The sequence below is a fragment of the Cavia porcellus genome, unplaced genomic scaffold, assembly GCF_034190915.1.
Source record: "Cavia porcellus strain 051 isolate PalLab524CR breed Dunkin Hartley unplaced genomic scaffold, mCavPor4.1 scaffold_4, whole genome shotgun sequence".
Classification (NCBI taxonomy): Eukaryota; Metazoa; Chordata; class Mammalia; order Rodentia; family Caviidae; genus Cavia; species Cavia porcellus.
Window position 1 is genome coordinate 40,352,585 of NW_026947487.1, and position 24,482 is coordinate 40,377,066.

At 42.3% G+C, this 24,482-nt stretch overlaps 1 protein-coding gene across 3 annotated transcripts in view; it reads left to right on the forward strand.

Annotated features, from left to right (window-relative positions):
* The window catches only part of Gpc6 (glypican 6), a 1,068,618-nt gene that overhangs the window by 1,039,543 nt on the left and 4,593 nt on the right, over positions 1-24,482 (forward strand). For all 3 annotated transcript variants that reach the window (XM_005007165.4, XM_003477617.5, XM_063246933.1), the window contains 2 exons: positions 5,648-5,784; positions 19,246-19,421. In XM_005007165.4, the coding sequence (XP_005007222.1) occupies positions 5,648-5,784; positions 19,246-19,421 (313 nt within the window). The remainder of the gene's footprint in view (positions 1-5,647; positions 5,785-19,245; positions 19,422-24,482) is intronic.

Sequence of the window (24,482 nt, forward strand, 5' to 3'; positions counted from 1 at the left end):
GAATTGTTTGAAGTGCAATAAATCCAAGGCTTCTTTTCCAAAGTCATTTTAAGTCACTATTCCATGAGTGAACTAATTAAAATCAGATCACCCAATCCACCCATACATTCAACCACACAGATGCTGTTAGCAGCAAGCTAACTAATGAGGGCAGTGTACCCACACAGCACACCCTCTGTGGAAAGTCTTACTCCCTCTACAGGATCACTGAGAAGTGGCCATTGCCATACGGGGAGTGAAATATCAGTCTCTAGATTGTGCCTTAGGAAGACTCCATTCCTCTTGCATGCTTGCACTTAAAAAATAGAAGCAGAAGGTTCAGTGTTTCCATCCTGAATCACACACAGCCTTTCCATCAACCCAAAGCCAGTGCTCTGAGCAATGAGGCTAATTAAGCCCAGAAGTTAAGAGTAACAGTTTTAAAGTCTACATCTGAGTTGGAATCTCATCTCCACCATTTGCTAGATGTGTGACAAAGCTCTCAGCCTCTGTAAGCCCCTGTGTCCCAGTGGCACAGAGCATATAAGGATAATGTCTCAGCACAGACAAAAGAGCTGAGAAGATTGACTGTGTGTGCCTCAGCTCCCGAAAGCTCACAGTGAGCCCCTGTTTTTGTGGGTCAATGACTGCCCTAGGCTGAATCCAGCTAGGCTCTTAAAAGCCTCGTGCCTTCCCAACCAACTCCTCTTTCTTTCCCAGCTCTTCATTATCTTAACATTTTCAAACAACACTGAAATGGCTGAAAAATGGCAATATGAACATTCATACACCCTTTGCATAGAGTCAACACTGGTTGAGTGTTTTGTGATTTTCAGGTGAAAGACACAATGACATTTATCTTTAGATGTCTCCATATGAATCTCGAAACCTCTTACCTAGCCACGATAGTATGATCACACTTAATAAAACTTAAAACCTAATATCAACTACTATCTGTTCTATATTCAAAATTTCCTGATCATCTCAAAATTCTTGCTTATAACTGGGTGCCTGCCTCCAAGTTCAGGATTCTCTGAAGGTCATGTACGTGGCATATAGATGTTATGTTTTTGGAGTTTTTCTTTTCATCCAGAAAAGTCTTCCTGCCTTTATTGATTTATTTATTTGCTTGTGTTCTTTAGAAGAGTTGAAGTCAGTTGTCTTATGAAATGTCTCATTCACAGGCTGTGTCAGATCATTTATTTATGGTGTTACTTGGTTTTGTTTCTCTATGTCCTGTAAAATGGAATTGATGAGACTCAAGTTAAATATTCGGGGCAAGATTATTTCTTATGTGAAGTTATCAGATAAGAGAATTTGCATAGTCCTTTCTGCTATGTGATTCTACTAATCTCTTTTTATCTATCAATCTTTTTTGTCACCTCCCTCCCTCTTATGTCTAACTTTAGGATTGTATAAAGGGGGACTATGAGACTGATGCCATTAACACCTCATAAAGTCAGGTTTTCATGGACTTTGGGATAGGACTGTGTGTGTGTGTGTGTGTGTGTGTGTGTGTGTGTGTGTGTGTGTGTGTTTCTACTAAAGCCAGCAGTAACATTATCAGAAATCCAAATAAAATCCAGGTAAATCCTAAAAGAGGGTTCAAGTCTCCCCTGCAAACCCTAGTGTTATAGATTTAGATTGGATTCCTATAAAATAACATGACTTGTTTAACTTTCAGAATCTATCGATAGCATAAGTAGTTTAAAAATGTAACCATTAGGTCTTATTAATGTTACTGTTGAGTACTATTAATGTAATACTGGACCAATGGTAAATACCATTTGCAAGTATTTGTGAGAATTAATTCATAGTAGAACAGCTTATTTGAAAACCAGAAAAAGATATTGTTTGAGATTTTGTATTTTATTCCAGGTCTCTGTTCCCATCAGGTTTGCGCTGTTCATGAATGGGTTCAGAGTTGCTGTCAGGACATAGCAGGCTCCTTAACATACAGCTTAGCTCACAGTTTTGTGCATTGAAATTCTCAGGAAAAAAAAAGAACAAAATAAAACAAAGCAAAACTCAAGCCTGGAGCTGCAGCACAGCAGTTACATATATCATTCAAAAATCAAAAATAAGCACAATGAGAGTTATATTTCTGAACAATGTGAGAATTGAAAAACTTTCCCAATACTGCAAAACAAACAGCAGTCATTCCAACCCCATTTAGAATCAAAGACGTGTCCTTCTGCAGGGGCTAACAGTGTCCATTTGTTCAGTTGCCTCCCGTCACTCCCAGTTCAGGAGGACCCACATGTCCACCCTCCTCATGGCCACGTCTCTTCTCATCCTTTTGAAGTGAAGAACACGTGTCATTGCAACATTGTACTATTTAGTGTTAGCAATATTGTCTATGAGTTTGTAACAAAATGGGATAATTAAATTCACTATCTTTGTTCACATTTATTGAGCACTTGCTATGTACTGAGATTGTGTGTGTGTGTGTGTGTGTGTGTGTGTGTGTGTGTGTGTGTGTGTCTAGCTCATTCTGGTTTATCTGGGACTTCTGGGACTTGTTATTTTAGCACTGAAAACTCAGCACCCTGGAATCCTCTAATTCCCAGACAAACTGGGCTGATCAGTCACTCAAGACTTCCTGAGAACTGAGGGCAAGACAAATGACAACCCCATTCCTATTGTTAAGAGGTATGGAGTCTAAGAAAGGTCAGCCAAGAAAGCCAATTTTCAGAGTTAGGAAGATCAGAAGATCAGAATTTGAAATCTTCATCAGGACCCTGTGAATATAATTGGGGCCCTGAAAATGTATATTGAAGGAGCCAATGATTGGATTTGATATTTTTCAAAAATGATTAGTGACTGGGCAGGAGCATCACAAGCTCAAGGCCACCAAGTACGAACCTGTCTCAAAATTAACGAGCTGGGAATGTAACTCAGTGGTAGAGCACTTGCCCAGCATGTGCAATGCCCTGGGCACTATAACGTAAAATAATAAAATAAAGAAGTAGCAGAATGTTCCCAGCTAAATATAGAAACTATTAAAAAAGAAGATACTAGTGGGACCTTGTGCAATTGTAGTCTTTCTTATCTGTAAATCTCGTTTAGACTCCCCCAGCATGCTACTGAGATTTATAGCATTAAGTGAACAGAAACCACAATGTCCATTCTTGTTGTGCTTTATTGTGAGGCAGAGTAACACGTCATGTGTCACACTGCATGACACCACTGCAGTCCTGAAGATGGTCATCGTTTCATGGACTAAATATAAATATGTAACACTACATTTTCCTGAGTGGGTTGTGTTGAGAAGAATGGAACTGAGTGGCCTAGGAGGGGTCATCCTTATGGAAAGTTCGGAACACCAAATGAGCTGCTGTACAGAACAAATAAAATGTGGAGGGTTTTTTTTTTCTTACATGCCTAATTTTGAAAATAAAAATTCAAACTTAGTATTCAGAATCCCTAATTATTAAATCATTATTAAATTATTAATCTTTTTAAACTGCCACATTTACTTTTATATACATCTATATAGACTGTACTAACATTTATTAATTATTATTATTGAATTATTACTGCATAAGCTGTGAAAATCATATCTCTTTAATTTTAAATACTGCAATGTGCATGTCTGAAGAGCAAGACATTCTCCTTAATTACCACAATATGATCTCATATTCAGGAAATTTTACAGATACAATACTATCATCTAATAATACAGGGAGTCAGTATACAAAATTTGCTTTCTATCTCAAAAATGGCCTTTATGGCCACTATTTTTTGAGCTAATATTTATCCATATTTATGTGCTATATTTGAATATTGTGGCTCCTAATTCTTAATCTGAAAGAACTCTTTAGTCTTTCGTGCCCTTTTTTGTTGTTGTTATTTTTCTTAAAGTTTATGTATTCCAAATACAAATCCTTTATCACATGTAACTGGCATAATCATTCTCGCTGACTGTGATTTGCCTTATAATTCTAACAAGCTGACTCTCTGTTGTATTGCTGGTATATGTTTGTGATACATAACCAATGCATTCATCCTGGAGAACTGGGTACACATACATATCTCATCCTGATCGTTTTTACTTATCCTGCCTCTCCCCCTCTCTTCTCTCCTGCTCCCCAGATCCTTTTCCCATCTCACAAAGTATACCTCCCTGTTTCCTACCATCCTTCTTTTAATTTTTCTCTTAATAGTGTTTATATTTTGGGTTTCTTGTAGAATCTAGACCATGCAGTATTTTCTTGCCCTGTGTGACTGACTGGGTGCAGCAGAGAGGCCAGCCCATTCTGACAGTGTCCCCAGCTTGAGTTGATCTGAGGTGTCCTCCCCATTAAATTCCGGGCACAGACTCTGGCTGCCTCCGTGGGTCATGTATCTTTCTTGGCACAACACATCAGGGGGTCCACAATGCTTTGATGACTTGCTCTGTAAAGTTACTGGTTTTCTCTTTGTGATTAATAAATAATCCCTGGGAAGCCCTTTCAGATTGTGTGCATAACCTCCTCACGTTTCCCCAGTATTTTCACCCATGCATCTGTAGGAGTTTCCTCGGGCTGCTGTAACAAAGTCCCTCAAACTGAAGGACTGAAAGCTGCAGGCCTGTGTTGCCTCTGGGCCAGGAGCATGAAGTCGAAGTGTTGCCAGGGTTTGTTTCTTCTCAGAAGTGTGAGGAAAGGATCCATTCCAAGCCTCTGTCCTTGGCTGGTAGATGGCTGTGTCTTCCTGTGTCTCTCCAGGTCATCTGCCCCACCCCACTCCCAGCATGTTTGTGTGCAAATATCCCCTTTTTATAAAGACACTAGTCATGGCAAATTAGGGCTGATCCTAATGACTTCACTGTCACTTCCTCATCTCAGTAAAGACTCAATCTCAAAATAAGGTCACATGCTGAGAAACATGGGGTCAAAACTTCGAAAAATATGAATTTGTAGGGACACAAGCCATAACAGATACACTGTGTCCCTCCATGGACTTCCCCAGTGTTTGCACAGACAGAATAGGAAACCAGGACTCTGGCTGCATCAACAGACATGTTCCTGAATCCCTGTCCTCACCCTTGTCACAGGTAAGAAGTCAGAGCTGAGAACACGCAGAGCCCATCCTAAGCCATTCCCGCCAGCCACCTCCGGCTGTGCATTGCACCCTGCCAGGAGTAGGAATTCCTCTTCCACTGCCCAAGACTTTGCATTGCGTTGGGCTTGCTGTCCAAGTGTGTGTGGTGTGAGCCTGTCAATTGCGTTAGAGCAGTAGTCACCAGCAGCTGAATCAGTGAGGAGATTTCCTTCTTAAAGAAACCTGTAGGCCACTGGGGAGGGTGTTTCATCTCAGTGCATTGTTTTGGGGCATTTTTGCTCATCCAAACAAATGAGTTCTAAAGCACATACTTAGGGGTTTGCACTAGGGACTCTCAGCAGGAAGGGGAGCAGAAACCAAGAGAGATGCTTCCTAAGTTTTAACTCAAGGGATGAAAGGGCAGAAAAAAGGAAAACGAAGAACCAATAACCTTTGTGCTGGCAGAAGATGGGGGCAGGCTGTTTGGGCAGTGAACTCCACACACCCTGTCTGTCTCCTGCACAAGATAGTTTGTGTCACTCGTGTCCCAGGCTCTGTAACCTTCACCTGTGCTGCATCCTTGTGTGGAAATGAGCAGAGCCTGCAGAGGGTATTCACTGGCTTTCCTTGGTTTTTCGATCAGGTCACAGACATAAAAGAGAAACTGAAGCTCTCTAAAAAGGTCTGGTCGGCGCTGCCCTACACCATCTGCAAAGATGAGAGTGTGACGGCGGGCACATCCAATGAAGAGGAATGCTGGAATGGGCACAGCAAAGCCAGGTGAGGCACGGATGCTGGGCAGGGGCAGAGCGCACGGGCCCAGAAGACTCTCCTGGCACAGCTCTGAAGACCTGTTTATACAAAAAGCAGCAGAGGGTGGAGGGACACAGCATCACTCGGTGACAGCTGTTGAGAGTGGCAGATTTGATGGGCACTTGGGAGCACTAATTCTCAAGGTGCCATTAAGCTTGGAATCCTTGCTCTGAATGTCTGGCTTCTGAATAAGGACGGAGGATTGGTGACAGATGCCAGATCGCACACAGCCTGAGATCACAAAGAGCCGTTTTATGTTCCCTTAATGACTTTAAGATAGCAGGGCTATTTTCATCCATAGTTAAATCTGCGGAACATTTTTTTTCACCACAAGTTAAACAGCAAATGAAAATTAAACTGTAATATTTTCATCCTTGGAGGGAAAACTATTGAAGTATTTATTGAAAAGGTAGAGGAAAACAGCCAAGGGACCAGCAGAAAAGAGTTCAAACAGGTCCACGCTTTGGGAAGTCCTCTTGGAACCTCCTCTTAAAAGGTAGCTGTATGTTTAGCTCCCTGTCCTGCTGACCAGGGCTGTGGTCACTTGGTAAGGAATGTCTGAATGTGTGTGGACTTGGCTGGGTTTCCGTGGGGTGGAGAAGTTGGATGGGGGCACTGGCCGGGAGTTGGCAGGCAGGGCAGGGCATGAGGAGAGGAGTCTGCCACAGCCCACAGCAGCCAGGCTGCAGGTGGGGGAAGCAGATGGTAAGCTGGTTTCAAGGAATCTTCAGGGATTGACCGACAGGTGGAGAAACTAAGAGGGGAATCTACTCAGAGGTCTTACTGGGCAGTTCCAAACATCCAAAACAGCTGTGATCTAAGGGGAAGAGGAAGATAACACGAATACTAAGTTCAGAAGAAATCTGCAAGAGGCCAGCTCAAGTGAGGTGCGTATTCGGTGTTAATTCTCACACTGCTGTGTCGAATTTTTTGCATCTATTGCTAATGGTATCGTTAACCACACCAGAAAGAGCTTAACAGAGTGTAATCAAGACACCCTCAGAAACAGCTTTAACCATTTCAAGTTACCTAAAGTTTTATCCAAATTTTAGATCATGAGAGGACAAAAGGAAGTTCATGGTATTATCAACATGACACTCAAAAATACCAAGTTTTTCTGTAATTCCAGAAGTCTGAAAGACTGTGTCAGGAGAATCCCAAGTTTAGTCCTGGCCCAGGAAACTTAGTAATTGAGTGAAACTGTCTCAAAATAAAAAATCAAAAGGGCTGAGGATGTAGTTCCATGCAAAGGCCCTGGGTTCAGCACCCAGTTGTACAAACTAATTAATTAAAATTAAAATTAAAAAATTAAACTATGAAACATGACAATGTATATAACCTTTGAGGAAGGCGGCCAGAAAATTTGGCTGTTAATTCTCAGCTTTGAATGTGTCCTTTCTCAGTGACTACACAAAGACACAAGAAAGGATGAGCAGGTGGCCTCATGAATATATGTTTAATTCTTCAAGCTGCTCTGTTGCTCATCTGTGTTTACCTTCCAGCCCTGGCTAAAATGAAAACTATATTTTGAACATCATTCCCACTGATAGCAACACAAGTTTCTAAGTATTAGCACATAAGCAATTTCTTACAAAAGGACATAAAGAATGGCCATAATTGTGGGTAGGAAAATGACTAAAACTCCATTAAGAAAATGAATGGGAACATAAAGACCATTGAAGTGAGAGCTACAGGAAGTCAGGGTGATCAGCAAGTTCCTCTTTGTGCAAAAAGAGCTCCAGAGACAGTAAAGGACAGTTAAGACAGGTGAAAGCTGGAGTCTCCCACGTGGTAGACCAGTAGTCTCTCGCTGGCAGCTAAATATTCTGGTTTCTTAAACAGCAGCTAAATATTCTTCTCCTTCTATTAAAAGAACAAATTAAATGGATTCTGAGCTCTGTGAAGATTGAATGGTTCTGCATCACTCACTAATCCTGTCTATCCCCATCAATATTATTAAGCAGTCCTTTTGCTCAGCCACTGCGTGAGGCTTTGAGGGATAAGTGCTGTGGGGCGATCATGCAGTCAGGAGAAGAAAATTATGGTGCCTGGAGAGAGGACAGTGGATCAGGAACTCACTGTTGGCTCACACTATTGGGTTGCAGGTTTAGAAAAGAACCACGTAAGTGGAGAACTGTCTGGATCAGGACTCAAAGGCCAGATTTGAATTTTATCCTGAGATCAATCAGAAGCATTTAAGAATTTTATACAGTAGACAAAATGGCCAGGTTCCATGCAATAAATCATTATTTGGAGGATTTCCAGAATTTAACCTGATACAGCACACCTTTTATTATGCAATAAGTATATTATTTTTAACATCATGCTGTCAAATACTTGCAATTCCAATTATGTTACCACTGAAAAGTTACAATTTTATGGTTTGTTTTAGTTCCTTTTTAAAAATTCTGTGGCTTGAAGGTGTAGCATTACAATTTTATATTTACTACTGTGGTGAATATTGAATTTAGTTGAAGATTTTTCTCCTGCAAATATTAATTAATACAAAATGACATGAGAGAAGCTCTTCACTTAAAGAAATTTTAAAGTCCAAGAATTCATTTAATGGGAAGAGGTTGATCGATGCCTGCTATGGCAACAGAAAGGAGACAGAAATTCCAGGGAACTATTGCCCAGAGAGTGACTACAGACAGCATTGTATTATATATTTCAAAAAAAGCTAAAAGAATTGATTTTCAATATTTCATCCTGAAGAATTGATAAAGGTTTGAGAAAACAGATAGCTTACTCTGATTTGAACATTGCACAATGTATGCATGTAGCAACATATTAATTTTGATATGTATGATCTTTATGTGTCAATTAAAATAACAGTTATAAAGAATACCCTTTTGATCTAGATAATAACATCTGAAGTATGAATTTTAAGATTATAAGTATTTTTCAATGTTTAGGAATTGTAAAACAAAAGAAATGAGGAAAGAAAGATTATTCTCATCACCTATGTGAAATGAAAGTACCAGAAGTTTTTTTAAATCTATCAACCTGTGTTAATGGATATAAAATGGAGATCCCGATTAGGATTGATGGAGTGTCACAGTCCGGAGTTTATACACCAAAGCCATGTGACAGAGTCTCTAATGAAGCAGACAAGTCCCTCTTGCATTAGGTTCCATCTATCAGACCTTTTCAGGCATGGTCCTCTGCTTCTGCCCAGCAGCTCTTTTGTGCTAAGTATCTGACAGCTTGACTTCTATCACTCATATTTCTCCCAATTATTTTCAGAATCCTTCTCCATAATTCTTGGCCACACTTTCTCGATTCAGAAATATATCTGTTTTAGCTCGTGATGTTTCTGAAATCAAAATGACTCCTATGGTGGATATGTCCATTTATTCTAATGGCTATGTTATTTTCCCCAAAAGCTATCATTAAATGAATGGCATCTGCTGGAACTGATGACAATTCGTGATAGAGCAGGACACATACAGATGTGACTACTCTGGAGGACACAGGGGCATTCTGCTGTGCTATGACCACTGTCAAGGGTCTGGGAGCATTGACGGTTTTGGACACGAACCCATTTTCCTTCCTTTGCTATCTCCATTTGCTCCGGATCCATCTCACTCTGCCTTTGTATCAAAACAGGCCAGGCAACAGGAGAGGAGGTAGGAGGACACTCTGCCCTGGGATGGCAGGAAATTGCAGATGTGCCGTGGCCCAATCAGCATTCCAGTCTCCATTCTAACAACAGGACTAAGTAATCAAGAGAATCTTTCATTTTGCCAACCTCTTGTGACAACCTGAAGATCAAGGTGATACATCTATGAAGGTTGCAAGTTCTAAACCCATGGAAACTTTGGTGTGCAGACTGAACTCTTGGAAATCTTGTTAAAATTCAGCTTCTGAATCATTTGGTGCTGTGGGCTGAATGCTTATATTCTCTCAAATTTATACGTTGAAATCCTAATCCCAAAGGGATGGCATTTGGAAGTAGGGATTTGGCAGGTAATTAACTCGTGAGAGTAGAACCCTCCTGAATGAGATTGCTGCCTTTATGAGAAGAGACAGGAAAAAATTATCTCTCGCTGTGCATATGAGGACAGAATAAGAAGTCAGCCATCTATGAACCGGAAGTAAACACTCACCAGACACAGATATTGTCAGAACCTTGATCTCAGATTTCTCCTGTGAGAAATAAGTGTTTAAGCCATGCAGCCTGTGGTGCTTCTGTTAGAGAAGCCTGAGCCAAGACAGTTAAGCCCCAGGGCAAGGAAGGGTTCCTATGTGATATTCTACATTTCTAACAAGTTCGTGGGATATTGCTGGTCCAAAGACCATACTTTGAGTAGTGAACTCTAAGGCAGAGTCCCTGGAACTGGCATTTAAAACACTGCATAACAAAACTGCCCTGAAAAAAGAGCTCACTGTGTTTCTGAAATTCAAATTTACTTTTTTTTTCAGCCCTTATGAACCTGTAAGACATGCCATTCTCGGCCTTATGGGACATATCGCAAATTTTTGTTCTTTCTTTGCCACAGATAACCTTGATATTTCCTTTAGTGGGGTTCTTATATTAAAACAGTAACAGTAATATTGGCCGAGAAGTCACATGGTTCTGTTGTGATGTCTCCCACTAAGGATAGGCAAGGGTAAAGTTGTCAGGATGATGAGTGGCTTACATTTCACAAAGGCATCAAGAGATAATTTTAAGTTGGAAATAAGGCATAGGCTTCAGGATGCCGGGGACAGCCTGGTCTCACCAAAATCCTGATCTCAGACCATGACATTATGTCAGCTGGCAAGAGTAAGTCCCGAATCTTTGTTCAGTACTTGATTCAATGAGTATCTTAGGCAGCTCCGGGTGCTACAACCAAAATACCAGAAATTTAAGGTGTAGAGCTGCATGTTACACAATTCTAAAGGCTGGGAGGGATTGGGATACCAGTAGGGGTACATATATTTTTGTGAAGGGCCTCTTACAGAGCACCTCGAGTATCTTCATTCTGTGTCCTTATAAGGTGGAGAAAGCTTCTCTCTCTCTCTCTCTCTCTCTCTCTCTCTCTCTCTCTCTCTCTGATTTACTATAATTAATTTTGAGGTAGGATCTTGTTACATTTCCAAATCTGTCCTCAAACTTGCAATCCTCTTGCCTCAGCTACTCCCAGTGCTGGAAATGCAGGCGTACAACACCACACCACACCTAGCTCCTTTCTCTTTTTCTAAAGGCACTAATCCCATCATAGGGTTTCAATCTCAGGGCTCATCCAACCTCCCTAAATTCATGTAGATTAAAGGTTCAGTGTATGGCTCTTGGGTGCCCACAACATATCATTCATAGCCAGTAGTGTTCTAAATCATATCCTACTTATCAGAAAAGCTTATCAAGGGTCTTCCTTGGTGTTTGTAGTGGTGTCCATCAGCCAAGAAAGAGAGCTCAGGATGCATCTTCAGGAACCCGCAGAAAAGTGAGCTTGCAGGGAGAACTCCTTCCATTTTTCACTGACCTCAGCAGCCTCTTCAGGGGAAGTGGGAAAAGGCACAGAAATGCTGTCACTTGACACAGACAAATCAGTACTGAGGGGAAGCTAGTAAGTTCCAGAGGAAAATCAATAATAATCTAGAAGGCCCGTGGGGGGAATTAAAGACTTGTGGTTCAGGTTACAAATCTAGGCCTCCTAAAGTTCCTGGTGTGAACCTCGAGACCCTAAGAGGACACTCACAACCATCAGTCATGGCTGAGAAGGGCGCTCTGGGCAGCTGCTGGCCAGAATGAGCTGTCTGTACGGGAACTAGAGAAGAATGATGAGAGGGAGACAGGAAAGCAGAGGCTCCGAAAGAAATAAAACTTCCACACGGTTGGCATACACAGGTTAGAGCTCCGTCAGGCAACAGCAGAAAAAACGAAGGCCCCCAGGAGTTCACCGAGGCCCTTTCCTTTTTGTTCAGATTCTTGCTTCTTAATGACACAGCCAGTATGCAGCTACTTCATCTCTAATTTCTTTTAGGACCATGTTTTCCTCATCAGGACATTTCTCCTAAACTCAGATGATATGATTTAAAAAAGAAAGAAGAGCATGGGAAATGATAAAATAGGCAGAAAGAATGTAAAAGAAAAAGAAAGAACATAAACAGAAGCCAATTTGAGAGGCATGCCCCATAGCATGTAGGTTGTCTGGACGCAAATTATTTGAGGGTCTTTGCAGTCTTTAAGTCAATCATTGTCAGACATCTGCCTCTCCCCTGTAAAACCGCAGAACAACTCTCTTATTTTGCTCCTTGTAAGCCAGCATTCAACCATCAATGTGTCCTTCCCTTAAAACGCCTCAGAGAGGAGGTGATCAAAGAGCCAGCTCAGTGACCAGGATAAATTGGACCCTTTAGAGATGAGGCTTTTGCAAGGAGCCTCTGCTGTATTTCAAGGCACCTGATCCTCACAGAAATAGAGTCCCTAAGGAAACCCCTTCCCAAGGCCAGGAGGTAAACACAGTAAATTGTAGGAAACCGGAAAAATAGAAAATACATCAGTCACTCTCACCAGCTACTGTGTGAATTGATTAACCAAGCAGAATAGCAAGTTATGACCGGATGAGTCTGAGCAGATGGAGGGAAGGCGGAATGATGAGAGATCTGTCAAGACAGGGACTCGGCAGCTCTTTCAGAACAGAATTGTTTTAGTTTGATGGCAGAATCTGTTCCAAAAAACTCTGACTCTATTGTAAAGAACTGTAAATTACTCTATGCAGGCCCAGCCAGGCAAACATGTTAGAAGGTCAGAATCCTGTCTAAGAAAAGAACTGGCAGCTATCAAACCTGGCATTCTCAAATGCTTGCCTCCCTTCCTCTGGAATATTTAGGGAAGGGAAGAATCCACGTGGTCTTCCCAGCCATCCCAAGTGAGAGGAAGCTGGGTGCATCTTATCAGTGGGGAAAGATGCCGAGCAGACGCAGCTCCCAACAGGAGAAAAGGAGCACACTGCTGGTCCACAACTCAGCAGCCCTGAAAACTGGCTCACGGGTCTTTTCTGTCTGCTCCGTAGTTTGCTGACTCCAGTCCAGCCATGAAAGGGTGGGTTTGGGGTGCTCCTGCCAGTGAGTTAAGCAGCCAAGTCGTGGAGCATAGCTTCTGCTGACTGCACCAACTGATGAGCTGCGTGTTCTCCAAGAGTTCCCAAGCCATTTCCTGCCTCCCGCGCCAGCTGGAGGAGAGCCATCACCCATCTCTCTTCTGTACAGGAATCCAGGCTCTAAAGCTCCAGATTTTGCTGCTCTCAGCAACAGTTTGGCACTCAATCTGCATAAGAATGCAATGGACTCCAGTAGTTGATAATGAAATAAATTAGCTAAGTGAATTGCCAGTGGTCACCCTGCCATCCTAGAGAGAGCTCAGGTGACCCGTCATAGCTGGTGTGCCTTTGACCATTTCTCATTGTGACATCGCGTGCAGTCTAATGTCACAGACACCTCTAGCTGCATAGTTTTTAAGAAAGTATAAGTGCACTTCACACAGTGTGCTTTGAGTAATACTAGGGTAAATGAAAAGGGAAGAAAACTAATCTACATCAAAAACTTTTAAAAATGTAAACCTAAAACTTAGTTTTTAAAAATTGTGGTAAAATATACCAGTTTCATGATGTTCTAGTGTCAGTTTCAGTGACAGTAAATACATTCCCATAGTGTCTCCATCACACCATCCATGCACAGAAATTTTCATCTTCCCAGACTGAGCCTCTGTACCTGTGTTACTAATTCCCCACGTCGCCCTTCTCCAGGCATGGCACTCACCATTCTACTTTCCATCTCTTTGAATTTGACTATTTTAGGTACCTCAAATAGCAGAATGCTACAGTGTTGTCCTTTCATATCCTCAGCAGCCTTCCAGGTTAAGCCATGTGTCAGAGTTTCCTTTCTTTTTAATGTTGAGTAATATCTCCATTATATAAATACCAATTTCTATCAGATCCTTTTATCCATCAATGAGTACTTGGGGTGTTTTGACCTCCTGGCTATTAAGAATAATGCCGTTCTGAACAGAGGTGTATAAATATCTCCTCCAGTCCTTCCTTTAAATTCTTTTGGGGATACACCGAGAGGTAGAATTGCTGGAAATCTTATGCTGCTTCACTTTTGGGGAAATGCCATACACTGGGCTCCAGAGCTGCACAATTCTACATTCCTACCTGCAGCACACAGCTTCCAGGTTCTCTGCCTTCTTGCCAACACTTGGTACTATGTTGATGTCAATAGGAGCCACCCTAAGGCATGCGAAGTTTAAACCTCAAGTCCTGAGTCAGCTTGCAAAAGAGGTGACTGATATCGTAGGTTTGCCTTTCCTTGTATAAGACCCTTGAGAGCATATGTGTTTTTGGAATTCATAATTTTTTGGATTTTAGAGACTTACCACTGTGAATGTGCTCTGTACTGTGCAGTTTTCCTAGTACGATCTTGACATATACCCATAATTAAATACACTAATATTTCTGCAGAAACTGCATTAGTATCCCAAAAGTGGGATAAATAAAAACTATCATTGGCCTCATTTCAAATCCCATGAAGTTTTCCTAACAATATATTGTAGGAACAACTGCAGAGATTTTCAAATTTTAGAATTGCGCACAAGGAATTCTGGACCTACATTGGCAATATAGTTTCTTAAGTTAGGAAGACTCTTTAAACTGTGATGAAGGATGAATGCATAGCTCTGAGCTAGACATTGCTGTGGATCCAGGTGGTAAACGGTGGTCACTCGTGGAGTGCTTTCTCCACATTCTTCCAATTGCACCTTGAGGAGATGTCAAAGCCCAGGCCAGCAGCTGGATACGCAATTCCTCCTCCCAGCCTCGGCTTCCTCTCAGGCTGAACCTACTGGGCAGCTCCTGCCTCCCTTATCAGACACTGTTATGTTATCTTTCAATTCCCAATCTTGAGGGCACACGTCCCTTTCCTCATACATAGCTTCTTATGTCAGAACAACTACCAGCCTGAAGGTGTGGATGAGAAACACTGAATGCCAAGTCATCGAGCCTCTCCTCCCAACAAGCAATTTGGGTATCAATGGACTTCTTCTGGACTCCTCAGCAGAACCATAAGAAGTGATTCCAGGGTGAGGATGGCTGCTGCAGTGGTCAACCTGTGGGAAATTGGCAGGTGCAAGTGCATTTACCGTCTCTTGGGTGACAGAGCTGTCACCTCACCAGTAAGGTTCCAACTGCAGCCACTCACAAGGTTGTCATTTCCCCTGCCACATTCTCATGGGACTCTTCCACCCCAATGGGCTATTAATTCAGAAAAATCAAAGAGCCTACATCAACAGTATGAAATTAAACATGAAGACAAATAATTCTGCAAAACTGTCACAAGTTGTTTCTGTCATGCCCTACAAACAGAAGCCAGCCAAAATGAGGAGGCTATGCATGGCTGTGCTCCTTGCCACCTGCTTGCCACATCATATCTTGAAGCACTGGCAGACAATGACACGCTTGGTTGTCCTTGCTTCTGGGTTTCTTCTGTTCCAACACACATACACCCAACCTTGGGACCCGGGCTCCCTGTGCCAGGGCTCTCCTGCTACATCTCCAGAGATACGACAGTGCAAAAACACCGTGCTGTCACATTCAAGGGCTATGGAGAAGCTAAAGGAGAAGCCTCCTGGACGCAACAATGTACACTTCCACTGATAATGCAGGATTTTTAATAGCCGAGTCTTGCAGGGGATGGGATTTCTGTTGGAAGACAAAGCATGAAAAGCAACAGATGCATGGGCTCCTGAGGCTCTGGTGTGGAGCTCAGGGACCCCACCCTTTCAGCTGCTCAGGGACTCATTCATGAGTTCAGCCTCTGGAGTTATCTCCCTCAGGATGGCAAAAATGACCGTTTTCTTTTTCAACTACTTCAGGTTTAAATTTCCACATTGCCTCTAAGACAATCCTTTAAACACAGGAAAGGAGAAAAGGTTCTGGGCACGGGGAGAAACATGTTATGCTTCCTTGGATGGTAAGAGACAAAGCATCGGTGATGCCATGAGATCTGGGTTGGCTCGGCAGCCTCTCACCGTCCCTGGATGTTCAGATTCCCAGGGCAGTGTCCCAGGCCAACGATTGCAGTGAGGAGCTGATGAGCAAGGCTCAGTGAGCTGAGCAGGTTATGCAGGATAAAGAGAGACACAGTCCAGGTTCAATCAGACTCAGTCCACAATGAGGAGGAGAAACGTAGCGCTGGCCTTGCCTGTGCAGCCCTCTGAGCTGGTGTCCACTGCAGATGGCCTGCATCTGTCACTTATTCCAGTGGCATCACAGATAGGCAGAGCTCTGGGAGCCCAGCACATATAATTTCACATCAATAAAGGTCAATCCAATGTCATATATTAGAGCTATACCAACAAGACTGTCTCAGGAGCCTGCAAGAACTTATTTATAAACCAAATATAGTCAAAGGCGTAAGTTATGCTTTACTGCAAAAATAAAGAGCTGTGGGCCCACAGTTTCTGAAATTTCTATTTGGACATTTTGGGGGGACAATAATATTTGAAGCTTTCATGGAAAAGAATTGACAACGCACTCCATGTGTTTTATTTTTCATTATTTAGTGAACATTGTGAAGTCAATTTTGTCCAAGATATGGCTGAAAACAGAGCTTATTCTGAGGGTCTCTAATTTAAAACAGATAAACCAGTTCACACACAAATACATCTTGCATATGATCTGACACCTTGAAAAATGGCTTAAGTATCAAAGCTTTTCTGTGGAGTGCCTCTTTTAGAGATTGATGGACAGCGCCTCCTGGGGTTCATGATATTACTGTGTCTTCTTTTGTGTGTATTGGAATTTCTAAAATTAAAAAGTTTACCAAAGAGGAAAGAGCGATGAGTAGCACCCGACATGGGCACAGCTTGGTGACCTCAGAACTGAGCCTGAACACCGGCACCAACTCATTCCCTCAGCTGGGAGAGGTACTTTGTGCAGTGCACAGAACGCCCAACTGAACCTGGCAGCATTACAAAGGGTGGGCCGATCTCTGAGAGCTGAAATCATTGTGTGCTGTAAACGTGCACTAAAAATTTTTTTGATTAAAAAATAGTTAGCTTAGGAAAAAGTGAGAACGATGCTGGGTCTTTATGACTCTCTGGGCATTAAATGGGAAAGTATATTAAAGACAAGACAAAACAAAACCCTTTGGGACAATGTGTTGATTAAAAACAGGGCCTCCACCATCTTCACAGACTCTCCCCCAGAGTCTGGAGATTTCTCCACACCAGCAAGCAGGCAGACCCGGGGTGGGGGTGGGGGTCCTCTTATCTATGCCGTTGGGACACTATTTGCCCAGAGACCATGTCACATGTCCCACAGGCTGAAGGCTTAGTCCTGTGACTGTCCCCCAGTGTGAGATGCCAGTCCCGGGCCCTGAGCTGTTTCCCTGTGCTCTGATTGACTGGCTACAAATCAGAGGTCCCATTAGCCCTCCTCCAGCTGCATGGGTTTGCTTGAGTGACTCATAGAACTCAAGAGCACTTTTGTGGTTTACTATAAAATACATCACAAAGAATACAGATGAAGGAAGGCATAGGCTGGCATGGAGGGAAAGGGTTCAGAGCTGCCTGCCCTCTTTGGGCACCAGCTACAGGAACTGCCAGGTTTCCCTCGATCGGGAAGATCCTGAACTCTGTCCTTTGGGTGTTTTAAGGAGGTTTTGTTGCACAGCCATGATTACTAATAGACTGAGTGGGAAACCAGCAAGGCCTGTCTGCTTCAGCCTTCCTCCAGGATACAGGGCGGGACCCCTACAGGATGCAGAGGGTCCCTGGCCCAGTGTAGGACAAAGGGGATTAGAGACTTTCCTTATATCCAGCTCCAAAAGAAAGGTGGAGGGAAAGATTAGAGTTTCTATAACCGCCTCAAAGAAGAAAAATTCTGGTTTCTACTGCCTGTCTTGGGAAGAGTGTAGAAGGGATGAAGATCAAATGTGAATTTCACAGTTTAACCAACCTGGCCAGCACAGTGGAGCAGACCCTGTAAGACAAAGAGGCTCTCTCAGAGTCAGTACTGCAGCATACGAAAGCAGAGCAGGGCACAGATGTACTCAGAAGCCTGAGCTGTGATGTGTGAATTGTAGTTGTTCCACCCAGCAGTAGCGGGTGGCGTTGGGGCACACGGGCTTTGGAGCCAGACTGCGATTAGAACCTGGCATTGCCACCTGTTGCATTGCACATTGGCTTACCTTCACGAAGCCTCAGTCTTCTATTTCATAAAAGGGAATAAACTTATACCTATCTCCTAAATAGGCTGACAGACAGAATTTCAAAATACATGTGGCGTATTCAGCAAGGACCTCCCTGAGTGTCCAGTGGGCACCTGCTACTATCTCAAGTGTCTTTGAACAGAAGAGTGACAGGATAGAGTGGCAGATTAATCAGAATGCATGGGCAGGCCACGCAGGGAAAGGTAGAAGGCACAAGGAAGTCAAGTTGAGGCCACCAGAGCCAGCCACACTCCAGGCAAGGACTCAGGGGAGGGGAAGAAGAGGCAGGTGTGTGAAGATTCCTGATACACAGAGTTAGTAAACCAGAAAACTGACAGGTGTGCAAGGGAGACGGCCAGGCTCTGAGTGAGTTTCCGAGGGCTCCGGCTGCACTGGCATGGAGACCCTAGGACAGCTTTAGGCAGTGGATGTTGGAGGGCTGACAACTGTGACATTTTGGCACAAGCAAGAGAAAAAGTAGGCTCAGGAGCATTAGGTGTTACCCTTCTATTTTATCAGATATTGGTGAGTCTACCAAGTTACACCTGAGATTCTATTACAAAATAAAAACCATAATAGACATTTCAAACATGCCAGCAATCACGGGCTACTGCTAAAATGTCCCAAAAATAGAAGATATAGATGATAGACAATGACTATAGATAGGTAGATGGATAGATAACTGATAGACAGATAATAGACATAGATGTATGCACATATGGCACATACATAGGTATATAGGTAAATATGTAGATACATAAAGAGACCCAGAAATTTCCTTGAATTACAATCTGAAGTAAGGTACCTTCCGTGGGAAGAGTCTCCTTCTACAAGAGAACTCTCTCCAAGACACTGTATTGTTTCTAGCTCCAATTCTTCACACCAAAATGAAGAGGAGAACTGAGGAAGCCATGTGGTCCTTGGCTGGAGCTGTGTGACTTTTTGGATGGAGAGAGGAAGAGTATTTTAAGAAACTGTCTCTCTAAGTCCTCAGTGTAGCACTTTCAAAACAGGAAGCCTACCTAATAACTCACTGCCATTGAAAAACCAAGCCTGCAGCCGTTTTAGTCACATCTCCCTCTGAGGAAATGCATATTACTCCTTGGCATTTTTTGCGGGAATCAAATCCAGTTTGGGCCCAGTGGCTTGGCTCCCTGTTGAGCACTGCCATGGCAGACTCTGAGGAACCCGCTGCGTCACCTTGACCTGTCGTTTCTTCCTTCCTCCCCGCAGATACCTACCTGAGATCATGAATGACGGGCTGACCAACCAAATCAACAACCCCGAGGTGGATGTGGACATCACTCGGCCTGACACGTTCATCAGACAGCAGATCATGGCTCTCCGCGTGATGACCAACAAATTGAAGAATGCATACAATGGCAATGATGTCAACTTCCAAGACACAAGTAAGGAAACCTTTCCCAGTAACTTCCTGAGTGGAAGGTGGTTGTGGCTGATTATACCATTGTTTGTCTACAAGAGCAAGGTGTGTCTCTAATTATGTTTTATGCTCCTCTAATTTTATAGTCTAATGTGTAAAACTTAAGCTATATAAATCATAGCCAGTCTTAATAGTTTCCATGGCCTGTGTTTTCACCTTCTCCTTTCTACATTAGTGTTTTTATATCTGTCCCAAACGTCTCTTCCCTCCCTCACAACACCATTGTCATGTTTCTAAAATGCCCCCTCAGAGTGTCCAGTGGTTAGAGGTGAGGCTGTCAGAAGGTAATTGACTCCCAAGGACTCTAGATTTACTAGTGGATTAATTCACTGATGGGATCATAAGATGACGGTATTACTGGATGGAACTTAGGGAGTAAAGCCTATTTAAAGAGAGTGGGAGGGTCAGGAATTTAGCTCAATGGCACAGCACTTGCCTGGTAAGGGCAAGGTCTTGAGTTCAATTCCCAGTGTCAAATAAATAAATAAATAGTAAAGGGATACAGCGGTGTGACCTTGAGGACTATACCTTACCCCTGTCGCCCTCCTCTCTGGCTCTTTCCCTTTCCATCGGCTTCTTGGTGGCTATAAAAACAGCCTTTCTCCACCATGCTTTGTGACATAATATTTCTGTCTTAGTGACAGCTGATCATGGACTGAAGTTTTGGGAACCATGAGCCAAAATACCTCTTTTCTCCTTTATTTTCCTCAGGTATTTAGGCACAGCGAGAAAAATACTGACTGATGCAATTGCCAAAAGAATAGTCTGCAGATTGCTTAGACAAGCTGGGCTCACATCCCCATCTTATGCTTGTAAGCTGGCATCTTGAATAAATTACAGATGACCCTCAGCAAGTGATGGCTCTACTTACAATTCTTTGATTCTACCATGGCACCAAAGCCATACACATTCAGTAGCATCCATTCACATTTTGAATTTGGAGTTTTCCCCAAAATAGCAATATACAATACAGTGTTCTCTCATCGTGCTATGTGGAGGCTATGTGGGTGCAGCCCCAAGTCAGCAGGATTATGAGGGAAAACAACTGACACTCAGTGGTGCCCTGTACTATTGTGATGGCTTGTGGTTAGATATCCTCCCAAAGCTTCCTGCTGTCATGGGTGGAGTTTTTCAGAGATGGCTGGATCTAGGGTGTGTGCTACTGGGATCAAGGATGTGAGGCTAGGATTGATTCATGGTGCTATGCTAGCACTGAGGCTGCCCATCTCGGTTGTGAGTGCTACCCACCCTAAAGGTAGGTAATCTGGCTAAAATATAAGGAACAAAATTTTGCTACTGCAGCTGCCTTCTGCCTTCCCTGCTCTGCCATGAACTGTTTCTCCTTCGCAATGCCCCTCTGTCAGGCCACCTTGCCTTGGAGTCAGCCAACTGAAACCTCTACAAATTGTAAGCTGAAATAAGTCTTTCTTCTTTTAATTTTAAGTGTTGGATATTTTTGTCTTGGCAACAAGAAAAGTAACAAAGAGAGTTATTAAACTAGGATAATGGGTAGTTTAGATATATTCAATGCATTATCAACTTAAGATATTTTCATCTTACAGTGAGTTAATCAAGATGTGACTCCATCATAAGTTGAGGCATATCCATACTGCTCACATCTCAGAAATCCTATTTGGGTTTCACCTAAGTGATTTGTCTTTTCTATCTGTGTCTGTGTCTGTATTGGTGCCTGTGTCTGTGCCTGTATGTGTGTGTGTATATGTATATGTGCGTGTGTGTGTGAGAGAGTGTGTGTGTGTCTGTCTGTCTGGCTGTATTGGTCTTCTCTTAACTGTGCACCTTTACAAAGAGAACTCCTTGGAAAAGAATTCTTGAGCATATGATGTGAAGTTGCCAGTAATTCTGTAATTTGGTCACTGAAGCAAAAGATGATACCTATGTGCCTAAATTAATGAGACAGAAAGTAACAACTTACAGATGGAAGACATTAAGTCATCTTAGTCTTTACTGAACTGTCCCCTGAAGAAAAATTTTAGTGTTCTACTTTATTTTGAAGAACTCAAAGATTAATTTTCTAAATACAGGATAATTACCAACCTGACAGACTCATTGGCTTCCAAATTTCTGACAGCCATTTGTTATCTCTTCCTCTTAGTTAAATCCCTCATTTCTTCCCAAGAAGAGAATGTTACAGCAGATTTTAGTCTTCCTTATTCCCATCTGTGGATTAGTCAGCTTTCCCATTGCAGGACACAATTTCCCAATACCTACAATTTAAAGGAGGAGAACTTTAATCTGGCTCAGATGCTAAGGGGATTCAGTCCATGGTCCACTGGCTCCAAGGCAGAAACATCAGTGTGAAAGGGTGTGGTAGCCCAAACCTGCTCAGTTCATGGTAGCTATGAAGGAGAGCAGAACGATGTCAGAGACGAAGGGGCAGGGGTCCAGACCTAGGACCCAAGGTTACACCTCCATGACCCTTCCGGAACACCCAGAAGTATGCTCTACAAGTCCCCTGGGCTGTTCCCAAGTCAATCAAGCTGATCCAGTAGAGCTTAATGATTACCATTACTTAGCCCACTGTGTTCATTTTATCCATTCTATCTTCTGCGTGTAACAAAATGCTTTCTTACCTGGGAGTGACTATTGGAATGAATAAATTCATACAAGAAGAATTAATTGGTGTCATCCTTATTGTTTCCTGCTCCTCTCTGATCTAACCAGGTCTCATATGTATCAATCATGCATGCAAATCCCAAGGAATGTCCAGGAGGTAGAGATCTTGCTCTGCTTCCCCTAAAAGGAAAGGGAAAATCAACAATAGTTAAAGCGTACTTGGCCCTCTATTTTAGGTTAATACCAATCACATAAACCATCATCGCGTCTCAGAGCCATCTTCACCCTTCCTGCTTGTGGCATTTTTTTAGTGCCCACCCCACCCCTAATACCTGCATTTGTGATTCCTTTTCATAAAGAATTGGAACCATTATTTTTCCTAGTCAAAAGCTCCTGTCATTATTTGCTTCCCACATTTTTAATATTCTAAGTCACTTTAATAATATCTTTGTAAAGGTTATATTACTTCTTCTTTGTGATACTTGCACTCAGAACAATTCCCTTAGCAATTTTGATGTCTCTGAATTTAATTACTGGGCATTTCTCTCCCTTGTAAAGGCCACTAAAGATAAAGCAGAGAAAATGTTAAGAACCTAGTAGAGCATATTCAAATGATCTTCTCTGGTATTTCGGTATGCCATCTGAAAAAAAATGCTAGTAAGTTGTATCTTTATCCTGATAGAAGACCCCCCACACATTCTGTGGCTTTACTTAAATGGCCTGGTAGGCAAGATGGCTCCAATCTTTGGGGGCAGTTGGGGTGCTTCAGCTGATCATGTAGCAGGAGGAGTTTAGGGATATTGAGAGGAATCATGGAGTAAATGGGGAAAAAGGAAAATGTTACTGCAAAGTGCAGTTTCTTGAGTCCTTTCAGAAACATTTTCTTGTTTACTGCCCATAACAATTCTGCAAAGTGTTATTATTAATTTTATTTGTGCAAGTGAGGGAATGGAGCCACAGTGAAGCTAACTTATTTATTCTAGAGCATTTTAATGAACTGTGGCCACTTGAATTTTAGAATTTTGCTGTTGGTGACATATTTTTTCCACCAGACATGAGGGACAGCAGTGAAGTTGATGCCTTTGGGCATTTTATCAAGTTGTCTCCATGTACACTTTCCAAAACAAATATCCTGACCCATGTTGGTTAAACAAGAAAGCAAAAATTGAGTCAATTGCTTAAGGCACATTCATTTACTTAACTGAGCAACTGCTGTATGCCAGGGAGCATGAAATCCAGAAATAGTAAACATTTATACAAATTTCCTCCTTCCATGTATTTGTATTCTCGTGGAAGAGACAGACAGTAAACAGTAACAGATAACACAATCTCAGGTGGTGACAAGTGCTTTCATATAGTGGAAGATTGGTGCCAGGACCCCTCCACAGATACCACAGTCCACAAATGCTCTAATTACTTATATGAAATGGCTTAGTATTTGATATGACTTACACAAATCCTCCCATATACTTTAAATCATCTCTAGATTTCTTAGAACACATAATGAAATGTGAGTGCTATGTACATAGCTGTTACCCTGCATTGTTTAGGGAATGATTGATAATAAGAAAAGATGTCTGTACTTGTTCGATACAGAGGCAAGCCTTATAGGACTATGTAACTTGTACTATGTACTTGATTAAAGCCACAGAGACAAAGTTCTCAAAGACAAAGTGTTGACTGCAGTTGAGGCAGGTAAATCTGGGGCCAGGTCCAAGAGACAGTTTATTAGGCAAGAAGACAACCAAGAAGAGAAGTGTGAGAAAAGAGTGGACCAACGCACATGCATGGGAGAAAAGAAAGGCACCACCCTGAGACAGCACACTGAATGGGCACCTGGGCGTTGGTATCCAGCAAGGAAAGGACAGCTCCTCTTGTAAAGAGCCAGATATTAGGCAGGTCAGGTGCTGAGGGTCACAGGATCCCTGTCACTCTGCTCTTACAACTCAAGGAAGGAGTGTGAACAGGTACAGCTGTGTCCTGGCCAGATTTTATAAATAGACACAGAAGCTTGAATTTCATATAGTCACTTCTTACATGTCACAAAATAGTGTTCTTCATTTGCTTTACTATCAAAGGTCTAAAATATAAAGATTGACCTTAGGGTATGGGCTGTATCAAACTAAGCATCAGGCTGTAGCTTGTCAACCTTTGGTTTAGAGGGAGACACAGGTTGACTGAGTCCATCTTTACTCTTAGGAGGGAAATATCAAGAGTAATAGGAATGTGGGATACAGTCATATAGTAGTGATAATCTCTACCTGCTATATTGTTTCACTATTTTTTCTCCAGTTTCCTGCCTGCTGTGCTCATTTCCCTACTCTATGTTTTCCTTTAGAGTATTCTTTAAAAAATCCTTTCAAAAACATGCTATCTGCTAAGAATAACAACTCTGAAATACAGAAAGAGAAAGGAATGGAACTGTTTTATGCAATTTAAATATTTGCTA